The sequence below is a fragment of the Charadrius vociferus genome, unplaced genomic scaffold, assembly GCF_000708025.1.
Source record: "Charadrius vociferus isolate BGI_N301 unplaced genomic scaffold, ASM70802v2 scaffold39, whole genome shotgun sequence".
Lineage (NCBI taxonomy): Eukaryota > Metazoa > Chordata > Aves > Charadriiformes > Charadriidae > Charadrius > Charadrius vociferus.
In genome coordinates, this window is record NW_009650188.1 from 2,861,241 (window position 1) to 2,882,799 (window position 21,559).

Consider the following 21,559-nt stretch of genomic DNA (forward strand, 5'->3'; position numbering starts at 1 on the left):
CAATCGCAAGGAGTGCTGGCAGAGCATCCCGCAGCCAAATGGCCCCGTGGTGCCCCCAGCCCCTCTCGGCCACGCGCTTCGGCTTTGTAGCCATGCCCGGCCACCGACTCCATGTGGCAGCTATGGCCCCACATGGCCTGCAGTGCTCCCCACACTGGTCCAAAAAATGCCGTTTTAACTATTTATTGTAGAAAGTCTGTAGGAAGCTTCCCCTCCTTCTTCCCTGGCGTTTGGGGCAGATGGGGCAGCAGCAGCCACCTCCAGCCCAGGGGATGGGCAGGGTCCTGGCTCAATAAAAGTCACCCACTGCCTGCTGCTGCCTCGCACCTCGTCTTTCCAAGCCTGGGTTTTCCCGGGGGTTTGGTGGGCTGGAGCCTGGAGGGGGTGTGAAGCGCTGGTTCCCCCCCCCCAACCTCGATGCAGCAACAAGCTGAAGGTGCTGGCGGAGGAGCTGTAAAGCTTTGGTCAGGAAAACACCACGTGTGGGAGATAGCTGCTGGCAGGGCCGACCCCAGAAGCACCTTTATTTGATGTGAAGAGGGGCTGCAACGTGTCCACAACATCAAACCAGAATAAAACTCAAAAGCTTCAGTGCTAAACCCCAGAGATTTGCTGAATGGGAAAGATTAATGAGGTCCAGGTGGCAGAAGGGATGGGTGGGACAGAGGCACAGCCCCTTTGCTGCCGCAGTGCCGGGGTGTTTGGCTGCTCACCAAGGGGATGGCCCTGCTCGGAGCCGGGAGGCCACGGGGATGGGCCTTGGTTCAGTACTGGTGCTGTTCTAGATGCAGGAGACAAGAGGGTGCCAGGGGAATACTGGGGGGTCATCCACAGGCAGCACACACTCCTCCACGGTGAGGGTTGCCCTGGTGAGTCCGGTGGGGGGAACCAGGGAAGGGCCCCGCCACACCACCAGGACGGGCTAGGGAGGGTGTGGGTTGGGACGCATCCCATGGGGGACCAACCTGGGGCTGTAGGGTGGGACCCCAGCACAGCAAGGCAGGAGGCTGAAAGACCCTTTCTCGCTCCTCTGCAGGCCTGGTGTGGGGCTGGGATGCTCATCGTGAGCCAGCGCCAGCGAAGGTGTCCCCCCGGCCAGTGATGCACCCACGCAGCCGCCATGGTGCAGCCATGCAGTACCCCACCACCTGCGGCAAGCCTCCGCCGGCCCCCTTTGCAGTGGGTCTGCGCTGAGCTGGGCACCCTGGTCCTACTGCTTGGAGAGGGCACCCACTGCCACCGACCATAGCTGATGGCAATAAATCCATGGTGCAGTTCAGGCTCTCCAGGCTTCAGAAAACATGGCTGCATAAGTCCTGCCCCGGCAAGCAGCCTCATCCCAGTGGTGTCCTGCTGTGAAAAGCCACCTGGGACAGGCAGTTGTCTGGGCACTGGTGGAGATTAACGAAGCAAATGCCAGGGGGGCAGTAAAAATGGGGGTGAAGGCAGCTTTAGGGGTGACCCAGGAGCTGGCAGGGGGCTGTCACGCACCCACCGGGGCTGGGGCGAGGGAGGCAGGCTGGACCTGTCCGCGTCTCGACGGGAAAATGGCATTTTTGTCCCAAAACAGGAGGGGAGGGGAGGCTGGAGCTCTTCTTCGCCCCGCAAATCCCCAGAGACACGGGCTGAACACCAAGTATGAAAGGGAGTGCTTGGTCAGATGTCCCCCGGGGGAGCAGCGGCACCAAAGGCTTCTCAGTGAGGAGAAGCACCAAGGGCAGACAGCCGCAGCCATTCCCGCCTCCCCGCTCTCTGCCAGCGCCGGGGCCTTTTCAGGCTGGGAAGTCCATCACTTAATTGACTAAAATAAATAAATAAATAAATAAATGAATGATAAAAAAAATAATAAATGAAGACGAGCCAATGTACACAGGATTTCCAGAAAGCTGGGCTGGAGCTGAACAGCGGTGAATACACAGCCTTACTTAACAGGCTTTGCAAAAACAAGTCCCGAGAGTCCCTCACCTCCCGTGTCCCAGCCAGAAGCCAGCCTGAGCCGAGGGCGGGGGGGGGCTGGATCTGGCCCCAGTCACATTAACCCCCTTCTGCTCTTGCCCTTGAGAAAAGTCACAGTCTTTCCGCGGACTGAACATTATCAAGGAAAAAAAGAAAAAAAAAAGTGAATTTCCCAAACAAAACAGTTCCCCAATTTATGGGAGGTTCAGCACAATTATTTGTGATGACCAGAGTCCTAGAAAAAGAGATTACGCACCAAATCCCACTCAAATTAAAAAAGCAAGATCTATTCCTGCGTGAATGGCCAGAAGCAATTTATCTGGTTAAACGTCATAAAAATATTCAATGAAGCAGGGTCAGTGACTTGAAAGCTCAACCTGGCCTCAGAGGCAGCCGGGGTGGCTGAGGGCTGTTTTGGGGAGGCACACATCAAAATCGGGTTATTCCGATGCACTGAATGCTCAAGCATTTGCTTTTAATTAAGTTTCTGCAGAACTATTATCCTCCTCCTGCTCAGTGCAAGAAATAGCCAAAAGCTTGGTATATTCCCACAGCCGACTGTGGGAAATTCGTCTGACTTTGCCAGTGGCTTTGTTAGAAAATTTAAGACTAATCCTTTCAGCAGCATTTCCTTAAAACCAGAGTTTTCCAATGTATGACTTCCCGTTTTTAGGGTGTCCTTCCAACATGAACCAGAAGACAGCCTCAAACCAGGGAAGCATCATCCCCATCGCAACCATCTCTTTTGTAGCAGATTCATAGTTCAAACCACTGTCTGCCTTCACTGCTCCCCTACCTTCTTCCTCCTCTCCCCGAGGGTTTGCTGTAGCCGTGTGTGTGTACGGTTCCTGTAAAAAAGGCGATTTACCTGTGGCGTTACCTACTCAGAGCTTACTTCTGCCCATCGCTCCCCTTTGTGGATTACAGCACCTTCATTTCCTCCATAATGCTGCAGTTTCAGTAGAAACCCCCCCTAAAAGAACCGGCTCCTGTGGTGCCCCCAAACTACCGCTTCCCACCCATCCAAACGTAGGCAGGTCTGCCTGCTCCCACCACGCCGGAGTTGGCAGCAACACCCCTGGGGAAAGGCAGATCTGCAGGACTCCCACTGGCGCTCGCAGAGTGACCCCGACACCCCTGGCTGCCTTTCTTTTATTTGCGTCCTTTGGAGGTGCAACGCAAGCCAGCACCTTCTCCCAAGGAAGGAATTACTTCTCAAACATAAGGAGGTTTCTGGTGGTTGCTGTGATCCCAGAGTTCCCTCTGGTGGCCAGCAGACAGCATCCTGCCTCTTCCCCACAGCCCCAGGGCAGGGAGCCCGGGGACACAGGGATCACAGAACAGTAGGGTTTGGAAGGGATCCTTGGAGATCATCTAGTCCAACTCCCCTGCCAAAGCAGGTTCACCCAGAGCAGGTTGGACAGGAATGCATCCAGGTGGGTTTTGAGCATCTCCAGAGAAGGAGACTCCACAACCTCTCTGGGCAGCCTGTTCCAGTGCTTCACCTTCACCCCTGCAACTGAAGGACGGGAGGATGCTTAAGGGCACACATCACTAACAGTGTGATTTGAAGGTGTGGTAGCGCACCTGTGTTGCTCGCAACGAGTCGGGAAGGGAGCAGCTGAGGAACAGCCTATGAAGGAAGCTTCTCCCCTCCCGGCTTCCTTGGGAAGGCTCAACTCAAGGCTCACTCCTGCAGGAAACCTCTTGCTTTTCACAGCCTCTTGCTGCAAGGGCACCTGTGCAGCCGCCAGGTTGTCACCCACGAGCTCAAATGAGAGTAACCAGCTGGGTTCATCCTGGTCTCCTCCAACCAGCAGCTCTTCTTTAGGCATCAAAACACCTCCAGCACGGGGCAGCACGCCGGAGATGTAACATCTTGCAAACACAACTGGGCAGGCTCCTTCCAGGGCTAGACGGAAGCCATGTCCTGCAAGACCTTCACTGGAGATCAAAAGTGCCGGGGAAAACAAAAATAAGCCGTTTCAGACCTTTTTTTTTTTTTTTCCTTTAGAAGTTTGTTTTCCCACGCTGTAATACACACTCTTCACTTGGCACACGATGTTCAGGTGCTCCCCTTGCATCCTGCAGCACTGCGCTAATCATGAGATTACCCGGATGCTTTATTTAGAGAATACTTTATTAGTTTCTGTAATCAAACCCATGTAAATAAGACCGTACATATTTCATACAGTGCGTTACCCCTGTACAAATGGAAAAAAAAATTAAGTTTAACATTTCTAGACCAATATGGCTGTTAATTTCTGTACAATGCCAACTGACACTACAAGTGGGATACTTTTTTCCAAAGTTGACATCACAGCTAAAGTTTCCAAAAATTCAAATTATATATATATTTATATAAAAAGATAACCAATAGCGATTCACTAGGCATCAATAGCAGCAACAGCCTTTCCAGCTTCTGCAGTCATTTGAACAAAATTATACACATTAGACTTTCAACTCACTCTTCCTTCCAAAAAAAGTAAAAAAAAAAAAAAAATCCCAGAAAAAACCAGCAAATTCTGCTACTGATGTGGTACCTGGTGCTTTTTATTAGCTTTTTCAATCATTGTCTGGAAAAAAACCTCTAGAATAACATTATTAAAAACAGCTCCAGTATAGCACAGTCACTACTACATATCATAAGCAGGTACAGGATATCTTACATTCACAGAAGTATCATACAGTACTGTCCTACAGCTATAATACTAGAGGATACAATTAAAAAGGCATTTATTTGACTTGATTCTACTTTCCAGCACACTGTGGGCAAGGAGGTGGTGCGACGCAGCTCTGATAGAAAGAATGCACCTTTTAGATAAACCTCTCTTTAATCCGACAAGGTTTCTTTTATTCTTGTGGCACGGTTCTAAGTGCTCGTTGCTGTATACAGACATAAGCTGGAAACCGTTTCAAAGATCACTCGCATCATATAAAGATAGCTGGACAGAGGTGAACAGAACAAATTTGACTATTGATGCAATGAACCTTTCAACTCCTGAGGTGAACGACTGAGAGGGGAGCGGGTGCAGAGAACACAGGTGGCCAAGTAGCATTTTCATACGGTGATCTAAATACAGTATATTGTCATCCAAGAAGCAGCAGCCAGCAAAGCACTGCCTTCAGAGGGAAACTCAACATCATCAGCGTTACTCTGTGTTACGTGTCACGTGGCAAAGGCAATTTTGCCAGCTATATGAATCCCTCTGTTTATTACAAGAGAGAAGCTTCTTAAATCGCTAAAAACTTAACACACATTACTCGGCCCAGCACCATCTTCAGATCTGCCTGTTCTCATACTCATGGGTTTATAAAAAGATAAATAGCAGCTGAAGATCAGAGCCTGAAGAAAATAAGAGTATTCATCTTGTCAGCTAGGAACATCCCTCCCCGACCACCTTCTTCCCCACCGTTGCTATTTCTCTTTTATTTTTTCCACTTTGAGAAGCATACAGGTGTGTAAGCCACAACACGCGCACACGTGTAGAACGTGCACACACCGAAAGCAGCCTTCATGCTGTTAGAGAAGATACAAGCCCAAAGAGCCTAGAAGCTCAGCTGGATACGCAGCAGTTTGCATCCATAACTGCTGATAGCTTCTGTGTCCCTTTACGCTGAGCCCTGCAAGGAGAGAAGACTGCTGTCTTGTCCTTTGGGCTACAAATTCACGCTGCTGTAAATCTCACCCGCCCTCCCCTCTTCCCCCACCTCCATGGAAACACAGCCTCTTAAGATTTTGTTTCTTCGGTTTTGATTGCCTGAGGTTTGATTGGTCCAGTTCTAACAGGTTTCGTAGCTGCAGCAGGCGCAGGGGTAGGCTTTTCCTCGGTTTTGTCCTGGCAGACTCCTGAAGAGTCAGCAATTGCCTCAGCGGGTTTGCTCCCGTTCTCGTCCACTTTCTGCGCTTTGCCTCCTATGGGTTTGCTCTGCTGCTGCTCAGAAAAGAATCTCTGAGTGGACTGAAGTACCTCTGCTCTCTGCTTTGCCTTAAGAAAGGGAGAAAATACGTTTACTGAAGAGAGGGCACTGGAATAAGAGTGACTTCACAAAAGTATTCCCTAAACGAAAGAGGAAGGACTGACCACAGTAGCCAGACTTTCCTAGAAAGGCAGTCTCCGTGCAGTTGCTTCCCAGGTGTCACCACATCTGGGTGCTTGGCTCCTCAGCAGCAGTTTAACATCATGCCTAGGCTTCCCTTACTCTTCCTAATCCTCACCCCAGGAAAGAGGATCAAGGACAGCAGTTTCAAGCATTATCTGACATCTTTTTATGCCACGATTATTGCAGAGCTAAAAAAGTATAAATGCCACCTCCAGAAGGCTCAAACTGAAGCTTCATTCCTCAGTAAGAGTCAGACATGACCAGAAGGCGTGCGTGTCTGCACGCTGCCCGTGCCCCGACTCTACCCCAGCTACGCAAGCACTGTCGGCACCGAGGGCCATGCCAGCTGTCACTTCTCCTGTGGCGTGATCTGGACTTCTTGAGCGCAGGGGCTGTATCACAGGAGTAGAATCTAGTCTGAGCACCCAATTTTTTTTTCCCCTTTCTTGTTCTGAACGCAGACTTCAGAGTCTGCAATGGCAGTGCAAGTGAATCTGGTTCAAGGTTGTGTTCTATGTAAGCTGAAGCCTTATCTGCTTCCCACTCAAAGCAGGGGCTCATTCCAGAAAGCACAAACTACTGCCTGGCTTCCTTCAAATCCCTCCTCTGAATCCAACCGGTAACCTTGACTTGCACCTGTGAAATTCAGCCTTTGTGCTTGCATGTCTCAGTTTTACATTGAACTTCAAATTTGTCAGTGAAGCACGGTGCAGACCACATGCTTCAGACTAAGCACTTGGCTTTCCTGTTCAGACTCAGTCAAAGCAGGAGTCGCATTAAGAGTTCAATCTTTTGGAAGCAGCATGATAAAGCCCAATGCAGTCAGACACCTTTTTTTAATTTTAAAAAGGTCTATCTTATACAAGAAATCCCAACTACAATACAGACACTAAGCCTCCATGTGCCTCTCCAAGTATTTTATGCTTTTTCTACAGAAACTGGGGCCTGGTGTAAGTGAGAATGACACAACATGGAGGGGGACAAAACAGCAAAAGCCTGGAACAAGAGGTCTTGGCTTTAATACTGTGTAGTTGCTCCAAGTAACTCAACCAGCAACAGAACAGAAAACAAACCTATGAACTCTGGGTGTGCAGGACTGCAACAACAGTCTGATTTTACTGGAGCCAGATGGACATCTGAAATCTTGCACGGATTTCAGCCATCCCCTGAGGTTAAACCTAGAAGGCTGAATAACTTTATCGCAAGTAACCAAGCGTGACAGAATAACTCAAATTCTTCTGAACAGTGTTTGCAAGGAGATTCAGAAACCCAGGGGCTGCATATTTGTACTTGCTACGACTGGCTAGATTCAATTCTTAATATAGACTCAAGACAATATACTAAGCATCAGCTGGTAAGTCTACAGCTAGCATAAACTGGTGGTAGAAAACTAAACAGACCAAATATCTAGAACTTTAAGGGGTAATCAATTCTGCTACAACCAGACATCACTGGGAAAAGCACTCTCTTGCTTTTACACCTCAATGCGTGGGTTATGGCAAATGACAATAGATGAAGGAGCTTCTTAGTACCATCTATCTGGATAAGCAGCTTATTCTGCAGAAAACAGGCTAAATGTACAATGATGTCCCTACGCAGACGCCCCGTACTGCAGTCCCTGCCTTGGTAAAAAGAGTTTGCCTCATCCTGAAGGGTCCCAAAGTGCTTTAACAAGTTAGACGATGCTCGTCACTTGCTACTGAAATGCAGCCATCTTTTCTGCAGAGTGTACCACGTTACCGCGCTCTACCACAGAAAATCATCACAGGCATTTCAAACCACCGGGAAATCAATCTCCAGATTCACCAAGGAGCGAGGCTGGCTGGAACATGAGAGTTCATGCTGGTGCTCAGAGCTGGAGAGGCAGACGTGAAATGACAGCTAACAGCCAGGTTTGTAGGCTGCTTCACTCAACTTCAACTTGGCTCTCGAAACCTAGTTGTGAGATTGCCTTCGACAGCAGTGACAGCTCCACAATCACCGACTGCAAGACCACTTGAAGGAAGCTCCCTACCAATTTTTCAGTCTCGAGTTCTTATTAAAAAAAACATAGGGCTTCGAGAAGGTCTGTGTTCAGCTGTTAGAGGCCCGGCTACTGGCTTTGGGTCCAGAGGCATTTGAGTTAAGACATGATTTGCAGACACATCCCTGCCCTACAAGCTGTCCAGACTGAACTGGTGTTAACAGCACTGCTGTTCAAATACTAACCTTCACGTCTCGTTCAGCCTTCATCGCAGCCTGGGCCTGATTGCCTCTGGCTCCAGATACTGATCCACAAAGACCTCTGGCCACACGTGGTAAATGAGGGTGGCTCACTAGGCCTGTGGTCATCTGAGACGGCATCTGACTATGCAGTACTATTGGCAGCCTCTGAACAGGCGCTGGGAAGGTGTTAGTATATGGGGCTCTTACCAATGGAGGGAGCAGGTTAGGCTGAGAGAGGATCTAAGTGGTGGAAAAACAACAAAAAGAGACATTTTGCAATTAGAAAATTGCCAACTAGATTGCACGTTGGCATTATCTTTAAGGGGAAAAAATTGCTGCTCTGCTGTCAAACCGATGTCAAGAAGTTAGGCTTTTATGTTAAGAGGCCATGCATGAACTGCAGAAAAAACCCAGCCCCGTAGCGCTGCTGTGCCTAAAGTAGTACCAACAAGAAACCAGCATGTAATAAGGGAGGAGACCCACACAAGGCAGTGGAGGAGTCACAACTGAAAGGCAGCCCTGAAAAGGCTAGGTACCCTCTGCTAGTGCCAATCCAAAAATCAAACCAAGTCCTGCAGCGAAACACTCCAAATGCTAAGAGAATGAAAGAAAAAAAGAGAAATAACCTACATTTTTAGAGAGGCTACACTTCCCTAGCAGCCTGGCTACAGTCACCTGTAACAGGGATGTACCACCCTTGTAAGCTGTGCTCCCTGGAACGCCAGAAGCAAACCAAACCCTTTGCCACCAGCCCTGCTTTGTATGGGCTGTATGACCTCCAGAGATCGTTTCCAACCTGAACTGTTCCATCAGTACCTCAGAGCTGCACCTCAGATAAACAACTACAAATCTGCTTTGCTTTTAGACATTTAAAATACGCACTGGGACCCTTCTGAGACATGAAGCTTCTCCCCTTCCCCAACCAAATGATTTGCTTTTGCAGGATGAGGTGCATTACAGCTGCATGGGGAAGCCAGCAGAACAACCGCCTGTTCTGTATCATTCACAATTTGTATTAAATTCCTCAGCATGCACAGAACTTTCAAAATTAAATGCACCACAAGATCTGCACTACTAGTTAGCAAGATCAGAGAAGTTTTTTTTTGGTCTGGATCTTGAAATCAGTTTTCTCACGCCATTTCATTTTAAGGATTCCAATTTGTATTGCCCCACAATAAACCCTGGGGAAACACAGCTGCGTTAAAGTCGGTAGGTCATACAGAGAAACAGATTTTTTTTTTGTAGGAAGCCACCAGTCACCTACCTGTGGTGCAAATTGTGCAGGAAACGGCTGTGTCATTCTCACAGCAGCAGCTGCTGACTGAAACTGCTTCTGGTAGACAATGCTGTTCATTTTATTGGACTGATTGTTAGGACTTGTAGAACTGGCCCTAAAGAAAAGGACATCAGTTAGAATCACTGCTCTCAACCAGAGGATGTTTCTGCCTTTAGTTACAACTTAACTAGAAATTCAGCATTGGAGGGGGGAAAAATAATCTCTTGGAGAAGCTACTCTCAGATATTCTTTTGGCTGTACCATCAGTTTCAAATGCAAACAAACTGGTAACTTAAGGGTACAAAGAGAAAACAATCAGAAATATTCAGGATATGGAAAGATTCCCGGGTAAACTGTGTACGAAAGTGACTTGTAACACAAATATGAATGTTAAAAGCATGTTCCCCTTCCCACCCCTGCTATCTTATGTTCAGTCCTACCCCTTTACACTGTTTGCTCTATCATGTCAAGTTCAGAGCTTGTCACAACAGACATTAAGCACGCACAGGAGAAGCTGTGATGTGCAGCTGCTTCCACTCTGACATGTTGTCAAATGTTTCAAGATGTGCTTGAGCAGATTTCAAGAATTCAGAGAGAACACTCTCCCCATTTTATTTGGCTAAGAACATGCCTCTCCATGAAAACTTTCAAGAGGTGTTGAATCACCATGAATTAAATGGAGCCTGAAAGATTATCTGAGGGAATGGCACCAAACAGCCCTCGGAGAAAGAGAAAAGAGTGAACAGTCATCTGTAGGAAATGGAGCTTGATTTGCAGAGCTCTCATGCAGAATGTGGATGATACACTTACTCAATGTAAAATGAGCAGCCGGGCACAACTGGCAAGGAAGTCAGCTAAACATAACACACCCCAACATTTTGTAAGCTTAAAGAAGTCTGTTTAGTTTTCACTTTGAACTTTTGAGATCTATTATGCTTCTGTCGGTCTTCCTGTCACCTCTACACTTAAGAGCGTATGATAAGCCCTGCTTTGGTTGCCAGGAGAAGAGGTGTCTCGTGTAGAATCTCTAAGATACATACCATTGAGCCAATTGTCCTAAATGCTGACTAGTTTGCAAATTCAAATGTTTATTCTTCCTCATCCCTTCGCTTTTTTTCTTAAAGTAATGGAGGCATGGCTTCAGCACTGCATGTAAGAGGTCAAACTCTCACTTCTACTTCACCAGAAAAGCTTGAACCCTGCCAGTCTGCTACAGTGGAAGCCACCAAATGTAATTACTATGCATGGGAGCACAGCTTTCAAGAACAAAACTATCCTGAAGCAAAGTTCCATTTCCAAGTTCCTTCAGCCCACTAACAACTTCACCCACAAACAGCCCAATAGGTTTACCATCAAGTGCATCTGCATATGAGCAAGATTCTGTTAATTCTGCCAATTAACCAAGCAAACCTGCAAACAGCTTACTAATTTCACTTGCGAGAAGCTTATGGATCTTGCGCCGATTCTTAGTTGTCTAACTTAGTTGTTGCCCCAACCGAGGTGTAAACCTTTAAGTGTTTTTCCTTTAAACACTGCAGTTAAGAAACTGCTTTAAGAGTTTTATCCCAAAATACATCTTCCCTGCTACTTCTGTGCCTTCCTGGTACGGTCCCAGATCATTTTACATGACTTGTTTAGTTTCCTTTAATTTTTTTAAAAAAATATTCCTAATGTTTCATTTCAGAGCTATATACTTCTGGCCAACCATAGTAGATCTGATGACCTACTGGAATGCTGCTTTAAAGGTAAGCATGGTATTTCGTATTAGTAGCCTCTCACCTCATACCTTTCAGAATTGGCTGCTCATGCATGACTAGGTACATTTTCTAGCTCTGATTTCAAGGAATTTTGAGCTTAAGAGAGATTTACCTGAAGGGACTGGAGGTTGGAGTAGTACTTCTACCGGTAACTGGTGGTGTTCCAGGTTTAACATCAATGCCACCTCCAAAGGCCTTCAGGTCCATTTCTGATATCTGAAAAACACAGCAATTGACACATTAATGCAAATTCAAACAAAAGTTACATTTACTAAGTAACTGTGAGCTTACCTCACATTTTTCTAAATGAAAATAGGTCACTTAAGTGGAGGTGAAAGCCAGATTGCAAAAGAGTTTCTCATAATTAGGACAACCACAGCACCATAAGCACCTCTGTGTACAATTTTCCTCCACTATTTGGCACTTTCAGCAACGGTATTGGGTTTCTAACCTTATCTTCCTGCATAATGAAAGGGGATTCATTACTCATTTTACATATTTGGCCCTAGAAAAGTGTTTCAGGGTTGAAATTTCCTTCCCCATCTCAGGTACTACATGAAAATATTTAGATACAATTCTCAAAAATGCTATCAAAAGTGAAGAATGCCATAAACCAACCCAGTTCTATAGAAAAAAACAAAAGCACAATGAAAAAGAGCTGTCATTCATGCAAAAAATCTCCAGACTCTAACGGGAGCAATGAATCTTGCATATTATTTTGCAGATATGCTCAAGAGAATAAATTAAGTCTCTAGAACAGTATCTTTCTGTACACAGCCATGAAGCATAACGGCAACAATAAATCAGTTGAAAATGAGTGGCTGTTTGAAGCCGACTTTAACAGGAACATAATGGAACCCTTAACACAGGACAGGAAAGTCACCTAAGGTCACCATCCCACTGGTAGCTCGTCCTCATTTCTTGCTGAAATGAGTGACCTTTTTCCAGCGACAACTGTAGCAAGAAACAAGTTGCTGCTTGGAAAGTGGACTCAAACATTATAAAGGTGAAAAGGTTTGGCCAGATACCACGAAGCTAGAAAACAGCATGGTGCAAAAATCATCATATACTGTGTGGTGAGTGACAGGATGAAAACTTGATCTAGGTGATGTGGAGTTGTGGTTGCCATTACTGTCCAAGACATGTTATTAACTTCTAAGAGACATTTTTCTAATCACAGCTGTAAAACCATTGGGACAGCAGGGTTGTTTTATACTCAAAAGCATCCTAAAACCTAGACCACAAGCTGCAAGGATTTCAGGAGCAGCTCCAGAGCTAGATAACTCCCTGCTCTGCGGAAAAACCTTGCTACATCTGACAGAAAGCTCAGCTGTGTTCATGTCCAGTGTTATCACCCACTGCTCACCTGAAAGTATGCTGCAACTGTGTTGTGCTGCACACTATCTGAAAATCCCAGGTGCCTGTAAATCTGTGATTCCATTCCATCTAAGAGACCTTGTGATTGGAAGCCAGTTCCACACATTCCCTCATTAGCAATTACCACAGCAGCTTCAGATCAAGGAGATTCCCTCCTAGGTATTCAAGTCTCTTGCACTATTTCAGGGTTATCTCCTTACTGGACCTGTCACTCAAGGAGAGTTTTCTTCAGCTGCAAGACCAGCCTTTGTTACTCAAAGGTCCTGCGTTGCATACGATGCCATGTTCTCAATATGCATCTTGCTGTGCTATTCAGAAAAGCAGAGCCCCAGCAACATTAGCAGAGTTTAATTCTGGTTAAAGGTCACAGCTGATAGATTCCACTGAAGCCCCTAAAACTCCAATTTCTTGCACTGGAAAGATTTGATCCCTTGACATTCGCTCTTAGCTTCAAGTTTTAGGATGGAATGGAACAGGTTTTAATGTCCTCACAAATGTACAATGGATAATTTCCCTTCTCTAGAGTATCTACACAAAAATGCATAAATTTGTCTCTTGCAGTGTTTTTCACCACAGCTACCTGACCGGAATTCTCTGGGGCACTCATCAGTCTGGAGGACAGGGCAGTAATAGTGAAGATTAGATCTACCCTGAACCGCAGACATTCCCTATTTGACGGTACAATAGGTATGTGGCCAAACAGATTCATACAGCAGGAAGAGGCATTACAAATGCAGTCAGTGCATCTGGTGGTTTGGAAGCATGTGAGTGAAATCTTACAGCTTGTTTCTGGTCTCATACTGCAGCAAAATGACAAACACACACGACCAGAATCAGAAACCAGGCCTGACAGTGTAATGTTGTTAATCTGCTGCTCTGACAACTGGTCTGTACTATTTTCTACACAGCTTCTACATGAAATACCCTACTAGCCCATGATTAATCTTCACTGGCTTTTCTATCTTCCCCTTCTCACTTTTTAAGGTCAAGACAGGTTTTTAGATGCAATAGTCAACACAGCTTGCCGCGCTGGTTCTATAAAACAGCATACAGCTGTGCTTCGTATTCATTTTTGTACTGTAGATTTACCAATACTGTTACCTTTCCAGTTGCAGCAATCATGCTGTGTTGAGTTCCTGCTGGGATTAATCCTCTGAAAGGTTGGGTTACTTGTGCAGGTCTGCTTAGATTTTGAGCCTGCGCTTGTGGTGGCGTGTGCTGTAGTGGTGGTTGTAAAGACTGGGGTAGGGCAATAAGGGGCTGTGCTGTGGATCCAAAGTTGGGCAAAGAAATTTGTGATCCTGGCAAAGGTACCGTCACCTGGAAAAAAAAACCAAACAAAATCACCAGTAACATATACACAAGGACCATTATTTAACTTTACTAGCTCTATGATTTCAGCTACATTCAAAGTAAATGGCTTAATGAGTGCATACATTTACCCAGACAGCTGCAAGCAAATAACTGAATTCACTGTTTAGCCTGTCTTTATAATCAGTTCTTTTCTGGGGCTTTTGCTTTTCAGAAATGAAGTTGCATGCTAGCTACTAACTCCATCATTCAACATGACTTCATTGTATGAAGAAGTAAATTTAACTCAGAAAATAAAACTAGAATGAAACAGCCAGTTGGTTTGTCTAGAACTAAATTTTTGTTTTTTTTTTTTTTTTTAAACTTCAAATAATTTTAGTCATCTTAAGGACACTGCTTGGGATGAAAATTAGATTGCACTTTCCAGGAGTCCCATTAGCCAGCATTTCTGAGCTTAAAAAAAACCCACCAAACCAAAAAACCAACCGTGGCCTGTCCCTTGTTTGGATTAACAGGGAGTGCTGTGGGTGGAAAAGGCCCACAGAATGGTAGCGATAAACGTGAAAATACCACAGCAGTGACCTGACTGGCAGGAGCTGCTGCATTTCCTAGTCTGACCATCAATCCACATCTTGCAAAATTATATTCTGAGCATGACTGGAAGAATGATATTCTCCAGATGTGAAAAGACTTACTAAGGCTCTGCGCTGAAGGATAACAAAGTACAGAGGCAGCCAAGCTGAACGCATTAAAAACACTGACCCTTCTAAAAGGTCCTTAAAACTTTATGCTAGATTTTCAACAGATGAGAGGCAATTTTTTTTAAGACTCTTGTATATACCCATCTGGACAACTTTCCATGCATATGAAGTAGGCTGTTATAATAAACTAGCCCATCACAAGATTATTTTTTTAAAAGCCATTTAAAAAATTTAACCAAAAGATGAAAACCACTAAACAGCATCCTGTAAGTATGACTGAATGCTGGCACATAGCAAATTAACAGATCTTTTGCAAAAGAATTCAAAAAACTTAAAATTGCTGGAGTTATTTTAGAAACCTCCTGATATAGGTTACTGACTTGGTTGTCCTGTTTGTCTGCATGATCATTTATCTGCTTGTTTTTTATGTATTTGATATTGCTGACATATGTAGCAGCTCTGAGGTTTTGTCTCGGTGAGAACTGGTGTTAACAATTAGACTGCACTAAGCAGCTGGACTTTGTCTTTCCCTCCACTATCACTCATACCTGCCCCCCGTAAAGGCAGCATATACCACGATCAATTAGCAACATCACTGTACCAACTAAATCTTTGCCTGTCACTGGAAAATGAACTATTTAAGAGAAGGATGCCAGAGACAAATGATCAACATGAACTTGTAGGCCATCCAACTTTTCAGCAATTCAGTTTTTCAGTGTTGCTGCAGTAGCTCTCCTTTGCTATTAATTTTCGATTCTTGCATTTTAGAAGAATTAAAGATTGTCTCAGCCCTTACCTCCAACCCCACCCCACAAAACACATCAACAACAACATGCTTTTAAGAAGAATACAATTTAGGAAATTTACCATGCCATAGTTTACCTGCTGGAGAGCACTGGGAGACTGTGCAGTGTTGTAGAAATTGCTCTGGCCAGGCTGTTGAACTTGCCCAGAGTACAGATTTGAAGCCTGGGTGAGCGTAGCTCTGGCCTAGGAAGAGTGAAAGACACCATTACCTTAAGAATACTCAGGAGAACAACTCAGAGACACCATGACACATCATTCTGCATTTCAACCAGTACAGTAGAAACCACAGCAGAAGAAGCTGACAACCTGAAGGTTTAAGCTTGTGATAAAGCTCTCATTTGCAAGTGGTAGAATAGCCCTTTATCGTCTCCCATAACAGAAATTAAACCTGAAGCTCCAATTAGCGATAGAAGTGCAACGGGCCCTGTAGTTTGAGGAACAATCCTCAATTCAGATTACGCTAATGTACCTTTATGAAATTAAAAGACCCTTCTTTTCCAGGTGTCTTAAGTTTCCTGCCACCTCGACTATCATGTAATTATCACAGAGGTGAGCTTAGCCCAAGCTGAGCAATACTCGATTTATTATTGCATTATCTGGATCAAACCATTGCAGAAGTTTTGCATTTTGGAGCATTTCCTACCTGGAGAATGTGTGTATCAATAAGCTGAGAGCCTCCCAGTCCTGAAGCTTGACTAAGTTGGTGTTCGTATAAGATAGGAATAGGTTGTGTATTAGAAGTCTGTTGAAATGCCAGACTTGACTGGGCCTTAGCAAGCTCCTGGTGTTGTACTGCTGGGAAGTTGTGTAAGGCTGTACCAGACAGAACTACTGGTGATGGCTGAGACAAACCACTTTGCATAAAAGCTTGCTGGGATCTGCAAGAGATTGAAGCATTACACATAAAAATGCAGACAGAGCTCAACAACGAGCCACCAAAAATTAAGGACACAAGCTATATTCTTTAAACAGAACTGGAACGGTTAGCTCTATTAAAGAATATAGCTTGTGTCCTTAAAACAGAACTGGAACGGTTAGCTCTATTGAACAGATTTTCACAGGAGAAAGGTAGATTTTTCTATTTACTCTGCACACAACAAAATAACAGATGCTAGTAAAGGCCACAGGAAAAAAATTACTAGGATTTTTATCTAAATCCTAAAGTACACATAGCTATTTAGATGTACGTGCTAAAATAGTTTTTGCGTAACTTAACTGTAACACACAGAAGCTACCAGTTCTTAGTTGCTGTGCTATAAGGTAGGACAGTGGAGAAGCACCACATTCAAGTAGTTCCACTCAGTCATAAAGTAAACTGCTTTGTTCTCTTGCCTTCACAGATCTCCATAGTCCAACTTTTAATACTTACAGGTTAAATCACTGGATGCTGACAATTGTGGCTTCCAAATGAATGTTTTGGCTTCAAAATAGTAACACAGACAGACACCGCAGCCTTTAAGTTTAACTAGATATTCAATTCACTTGTCACCAGCATGGGGAAGTTGCAGTTTGTTTAAAAATACAAAGCCCAAAACCAGTACAGCAAAGCACCAACAGACAGGTTGTTGTAGTCCATCAGAAGTATTTATCCAAACATTTCCATTAAGAGCCTGCTGAATAGCCATCTTCAGACTGAAGAATTAAGAGTTTTTACATAAATGCCCTGTCAAAGCTCTTCAGCTCAGAGGAGAGTGATTTTGATGTAAAAACACTTTTCACTTTATCACCTGGTTGATATGTACCAGCACAGGACTGGTCCTGTTAATCTGTTAGCATAGTGGCCACGAGCTGGCCTGACAGAACACCCGGGTTAGCTTTGCTCTGTACCTTTCCTTAACTGCAAAACATTCTTACAGTTGCAGTCTGAGCACTGGAGAAACTTTTCCAGAATGTATGCAGAGGACTATCTTCAGTGTAGCCAAAAACATTTTTACAAGCTTTTTTTTTTTTTTGGTGGTGGTGTTTTTTTTAAAACCAGTAACCCACACATCTCAAAGCTTATCCTCCCCTGCACCTTTAAAGGTGAGGGAAAAGTATTCATACTCTTATAAACAGCACAACCCAAAACTCCATTAATACCGGGTTTGTGCGTGACCAGCTCAACCAGAAGCATTTATTTAATCTGGACTTCATGCCAGACTGATTGTGTTTCACAACTAGCCAACTGTTTGCAACAACTTTTGTCAGCTGTGGCAGAACAAGCAATATTTGGTGTAAAGTCAGGATACACATGTAGTCACTCAAACCTGTAGCTTCAGCCTTCTACATTGCAACAAGCAGGTTTTTCTACAGCACATGCAAAACCCTGTAATTAAATTTCTAAAGAAACTTTCTCTAAATGAAACTAACAAAATTTGTCAGAATTACACCACAGTGAATCAGTTTTGATAGGAACGGCAAGGAAGCTTTGGAAAGGCTTACAGTGGAAATTTGTCCGGCTATCCATGCCATTTGAGAGATACTGGTCCTTCCTATTATCTTTTGTAGCAAACAGAAAACACTTGTTCTAAAACATAGCCTGCTATCCCCTATACATCTGAAATTAAGTTGCTACCACCTACAGGGCTCAAACTAGGATTTCAAAGTGTTTCAAGACTCCAGTGTTGGTTTGAGTAGAAAACAACAAACTCAAATTACTGAATTAAAGGGAGAGGAGACTCTTTCTGTTCTTTTGAGTATGAAAGACTGATGTTTTGTGCTTTTTAGTCTCGTTTTCTTAAGATACAAACATCATGCATAATTTTAGAACCCATGATTTCACAACTACATCTGCACATGCAGACTAGCCAGACAACCCTCATACAGAGTTCTCAGTGAGACAGATGGAAGAGATTTTGGGGAAGACAGGAAGATGAGGCAACTATTGAGCAAAGAACAGAAGTCCACAGGGAAGCAAGTTCTGTAAATTCTGCCACTCAAAACCCAGAGAAATTTGCATATGCTACCTACCTATAAGGTTGTAAGGAGGAGTTGAACAACTCTTGGGCTTGTGAAACAGCTGGTGCTGCTCCTAAGCTCAGCTGAGCTTGATGCTGTCCTTGCAGAGGTGCATAGATGGGGATGGGGATCTGCTGAACTGAAGCAGGCTGCATAAAAGAGAAATCATTAAATATCCAAGGACAAAAGTCACACAGAAAAAGCTACAGTTAAATGTGTGCTAGGATTTGTGTAACATTATAAAAAGTAAATGAGGAATGTCAAATCCCAAGGCTGCATGAAGAGCTGGTATTGCTCCCATTCAGAAAATTACTTTCTAGTTGAATTTTATACTTGTCCTTGCAAATAACCAGCAGAATCTGAACGAATCATTCAGATTTGCATACAAAACAACTGCACAAGACTGCATACAATTCTGTACTACAAGAGTTGAATAACCCTGCACTAACATGGCCACAAAAACACCTCCTGTGAATATGTACTTTTACATATAGTATATTTGTGACTGAAAGCTTATTCTCTCAACTTTCATGATAAATGCTTTCATTCTGGGGAACAGTAGAGATCAAACACCACCTGCATACACCAGAATGAAATAGCAAGGGCAGGTCTGACCTAATTTTTGCAGAGTCTATAGTCCCACTCTCCCCTGCCCTCATTAGCTCATTAGTAGAGCTTTAAAGGCAATATGGACAGAGAGATGAAAAAAAGACAAAAAAAGAAATCTCCAAATACCTGAGAAAGCCCTGGTTGAAAGCCTTGCTGTTGGGCCAGAGAAGGTGGTGCCAAACGTGCATGTTGGGTGTTGAATAGATGACTGGTATCCATATAAAATGCTGGGATTTGAGCTGCAGTACCTCAGGAAGAGCAATATAATTAGTACCTGATTCCAAACATCTCCCTGCTATAGAAAGGTTTTCATCAAGAGTTCAGGATGCAGCCACTGTCAGTACCTTCCCAGTTTGACAGCTACCAGAGAGACTGGGAGAAGAAACAGAACTGAAGAGCTAGGTGCCTAACCAGCTTTGGTATCTTTTCCAATTCACCCCCAAAATCTATCAGTCTTGCATATGCATCTTCAGTCCCATACAGTTCTTGAGGGACAAACAACAGATTCTGGCCAAAACGCATTTGGCTGAAGAAAGGGGAAGAACATGCTGTATTGTCATGTAATTTAGGGTAACTATATGGAGGGTTTTCTTTCAAGAAAAATGCCCTGATTCTAAACTATTGTAGCACCTTAAGAAGTAAAGACTAAGTCAATGCTTGGTCTTAAATAGTGATTTACATTTCTGCAATAGAAAAATGGTACATCGAAAGGTTCAAACTTACTTTCCTCAATAAACTAACAACACAGCATTATCTTTATACTTACTGACAGAAACTTGCATAATTAGAGTAAGACATAATTAGTGAATATTTGCTCACAGAATGCTCTCCACCATTCTGACTTTACTGCAGATAAAACCAGAACTGAACTAAACTCTCCAGCTTCAAAACTCCAAAAAAGCAGACACATGGCTTCTCAGCCCCAAACACTATTACCTGCTGCAGACTGGGACACATAGACCTGGGGACTTTGCTGTTGCTGAGCAATGAGGGATGGCATGCAGCTCATCTGGGAAAAGTGACTGGCAGAAGCTAGGCTGCTTGTCTGCAACTGCTGTGGTTTCACTTTACATATATTAGGAGGGTCTGAGGTGCTTGCAGTCTTCGTACTCAGTGAAGAGGTTGTATATGTCCCAGCTCCTAGAAGTACAGAGGCAAATCATACATCATAAACCAGCTAAAGATTATTTCAAAGCCTCATCTTTCAGCGGTCAAAGTTTTGGGACAGCTATGCAAGCACAGCCACAACTGGTTAAGAATAGTGAAATCTAATGCAGGTCTCTCCATCAACATAAGGTGGACAGGGAGGACAATTCTGTTAAGTTCACTATAAGAAGGGCTGCAACCGTAATACATCTCCTTTCTCATGCACAGGAGCATATAAAAATACTGAAGTAGACATCTTGGTTAATTACGCAACAAAATATAGCAATGTATGGTGGTTGTGCCTCTCACGGTTGAGAGCTGGGTTCCAAAGAAAGGTCACTTCAGCTGAGCTTTGGGCATATATTCAAATATTCCAAGGTGTGAAGATTTAATCAGATCTTTTGTTTGCTGCAAAAAAACAAGGTGGAAACTACCACTGTTTCTGAAGAGCAGCTGGATGTTTGCTCTGCTTGGTATGAGCTGTTGAAGCTTTGGCTCCAAAACCAAGAATCACAGAATGGTTTAGGTTGGAAAGGACCTTGAAGATGATAGAGTTCCAACCCCCCTGCCACAGGCGGGGACACCTCCCACTAGACCAGGTTGCCCAAGGCCACATCCAGTCTGGCATTGAACACCTCCAGGGATGGGGCCTCAACAACCTCTCTGGGCAACCTGTTCCAGTGCCTTAAAACCCTCAAAGTAAAAAATTTCTTCCTGTTTAATCTAAACCTGCCCTCTTCCAGTTTAAAGCCATTCCCCCTCGTCCTATCACTACATGTCCTTGTAAAAAGTCCTTCCCCAGCTCTCCTGTAGGCCCCCTTTAGGTACTGGAAGGCCGCAATAAGATCTCCCTGCAGCTTCTCTTCTCCAGGCTGAACAACCCCAGCTCTCTCAGCTTCTCCTCATAGGAGAGGTGCTCCAGCCCTCAGATCATCCTCGTGGCTCTCCTCTGGACATGCTCCAGCAGGTCCATGTCCTTATGTTGGGGACTCCAGAGCTGGATGCAGAACTCCAGGTGGGGTCTCACAAGAGTGGAGTAGAGGGGCAGAATCACCTCCTTTGCCCTGCTGGCCACACTTCTGATGCAGCCCAGGATACAGTTGGCCTTCTGGGCTGTGATTGCACATTGCTGGCTCATGTTAAGGAAGTGCACAGATGCAAGCAAGACTGCAACTAGCTGGATATCAGAACTACCATCTGCACCCTGCGCCAAAATCTCCTTGCTTGCCTTCATTCAGCTGAAAAAAATGAAACCAATAAGGCAGCTAACAGGAGAATTTTACCTATTCTTTCAAGTAAGTAGCATAGGCAGAGAGATGTCGTCTTAAGTCTTTTAGCTAACTGAAGGGAAACAGGTAAAGTATTTCCTTGTT

General features: G+C 44.5%; 1 protein-coding gene across 1 annotated transcript in view; it reads right to left on the reverse strand.

Annotated features, from left to right (window-relative positions):
* Positions 1-5,687: 5,687 nt before the first annotated feature.
* The window catches only part of PRRC2C (proline-rich coiled-coil 2C), a 55,663-nt gene continuing 39,791 nt past the window's right edge, over positions 5,688-21,559 (reverse strand). Inside the window, 9 exon segments of the mRNA XM_009892820.1 lie at positions 5,688-5,945; positions 9,530-9,656; positions 11,411-11,514; positions 13,777-13,995; positions 15,570-15,677; positions 16,138-16,372; positions 18,444-18,580; positions 19,167-19,279; positions 19,977-20,180. Of these exon segments, the coding sequence (XP_009891122.1) occupies positions 5,688-5,945; positions 9,530-9,656; positions 11,411-11,514; positions 13,777-13,995; positions 15,570-15,677; positions 16,138-16,372; positions 18,444-18,580; positions 19,167-19,279; positions 19,977-20,180 (1,505 nt within the window).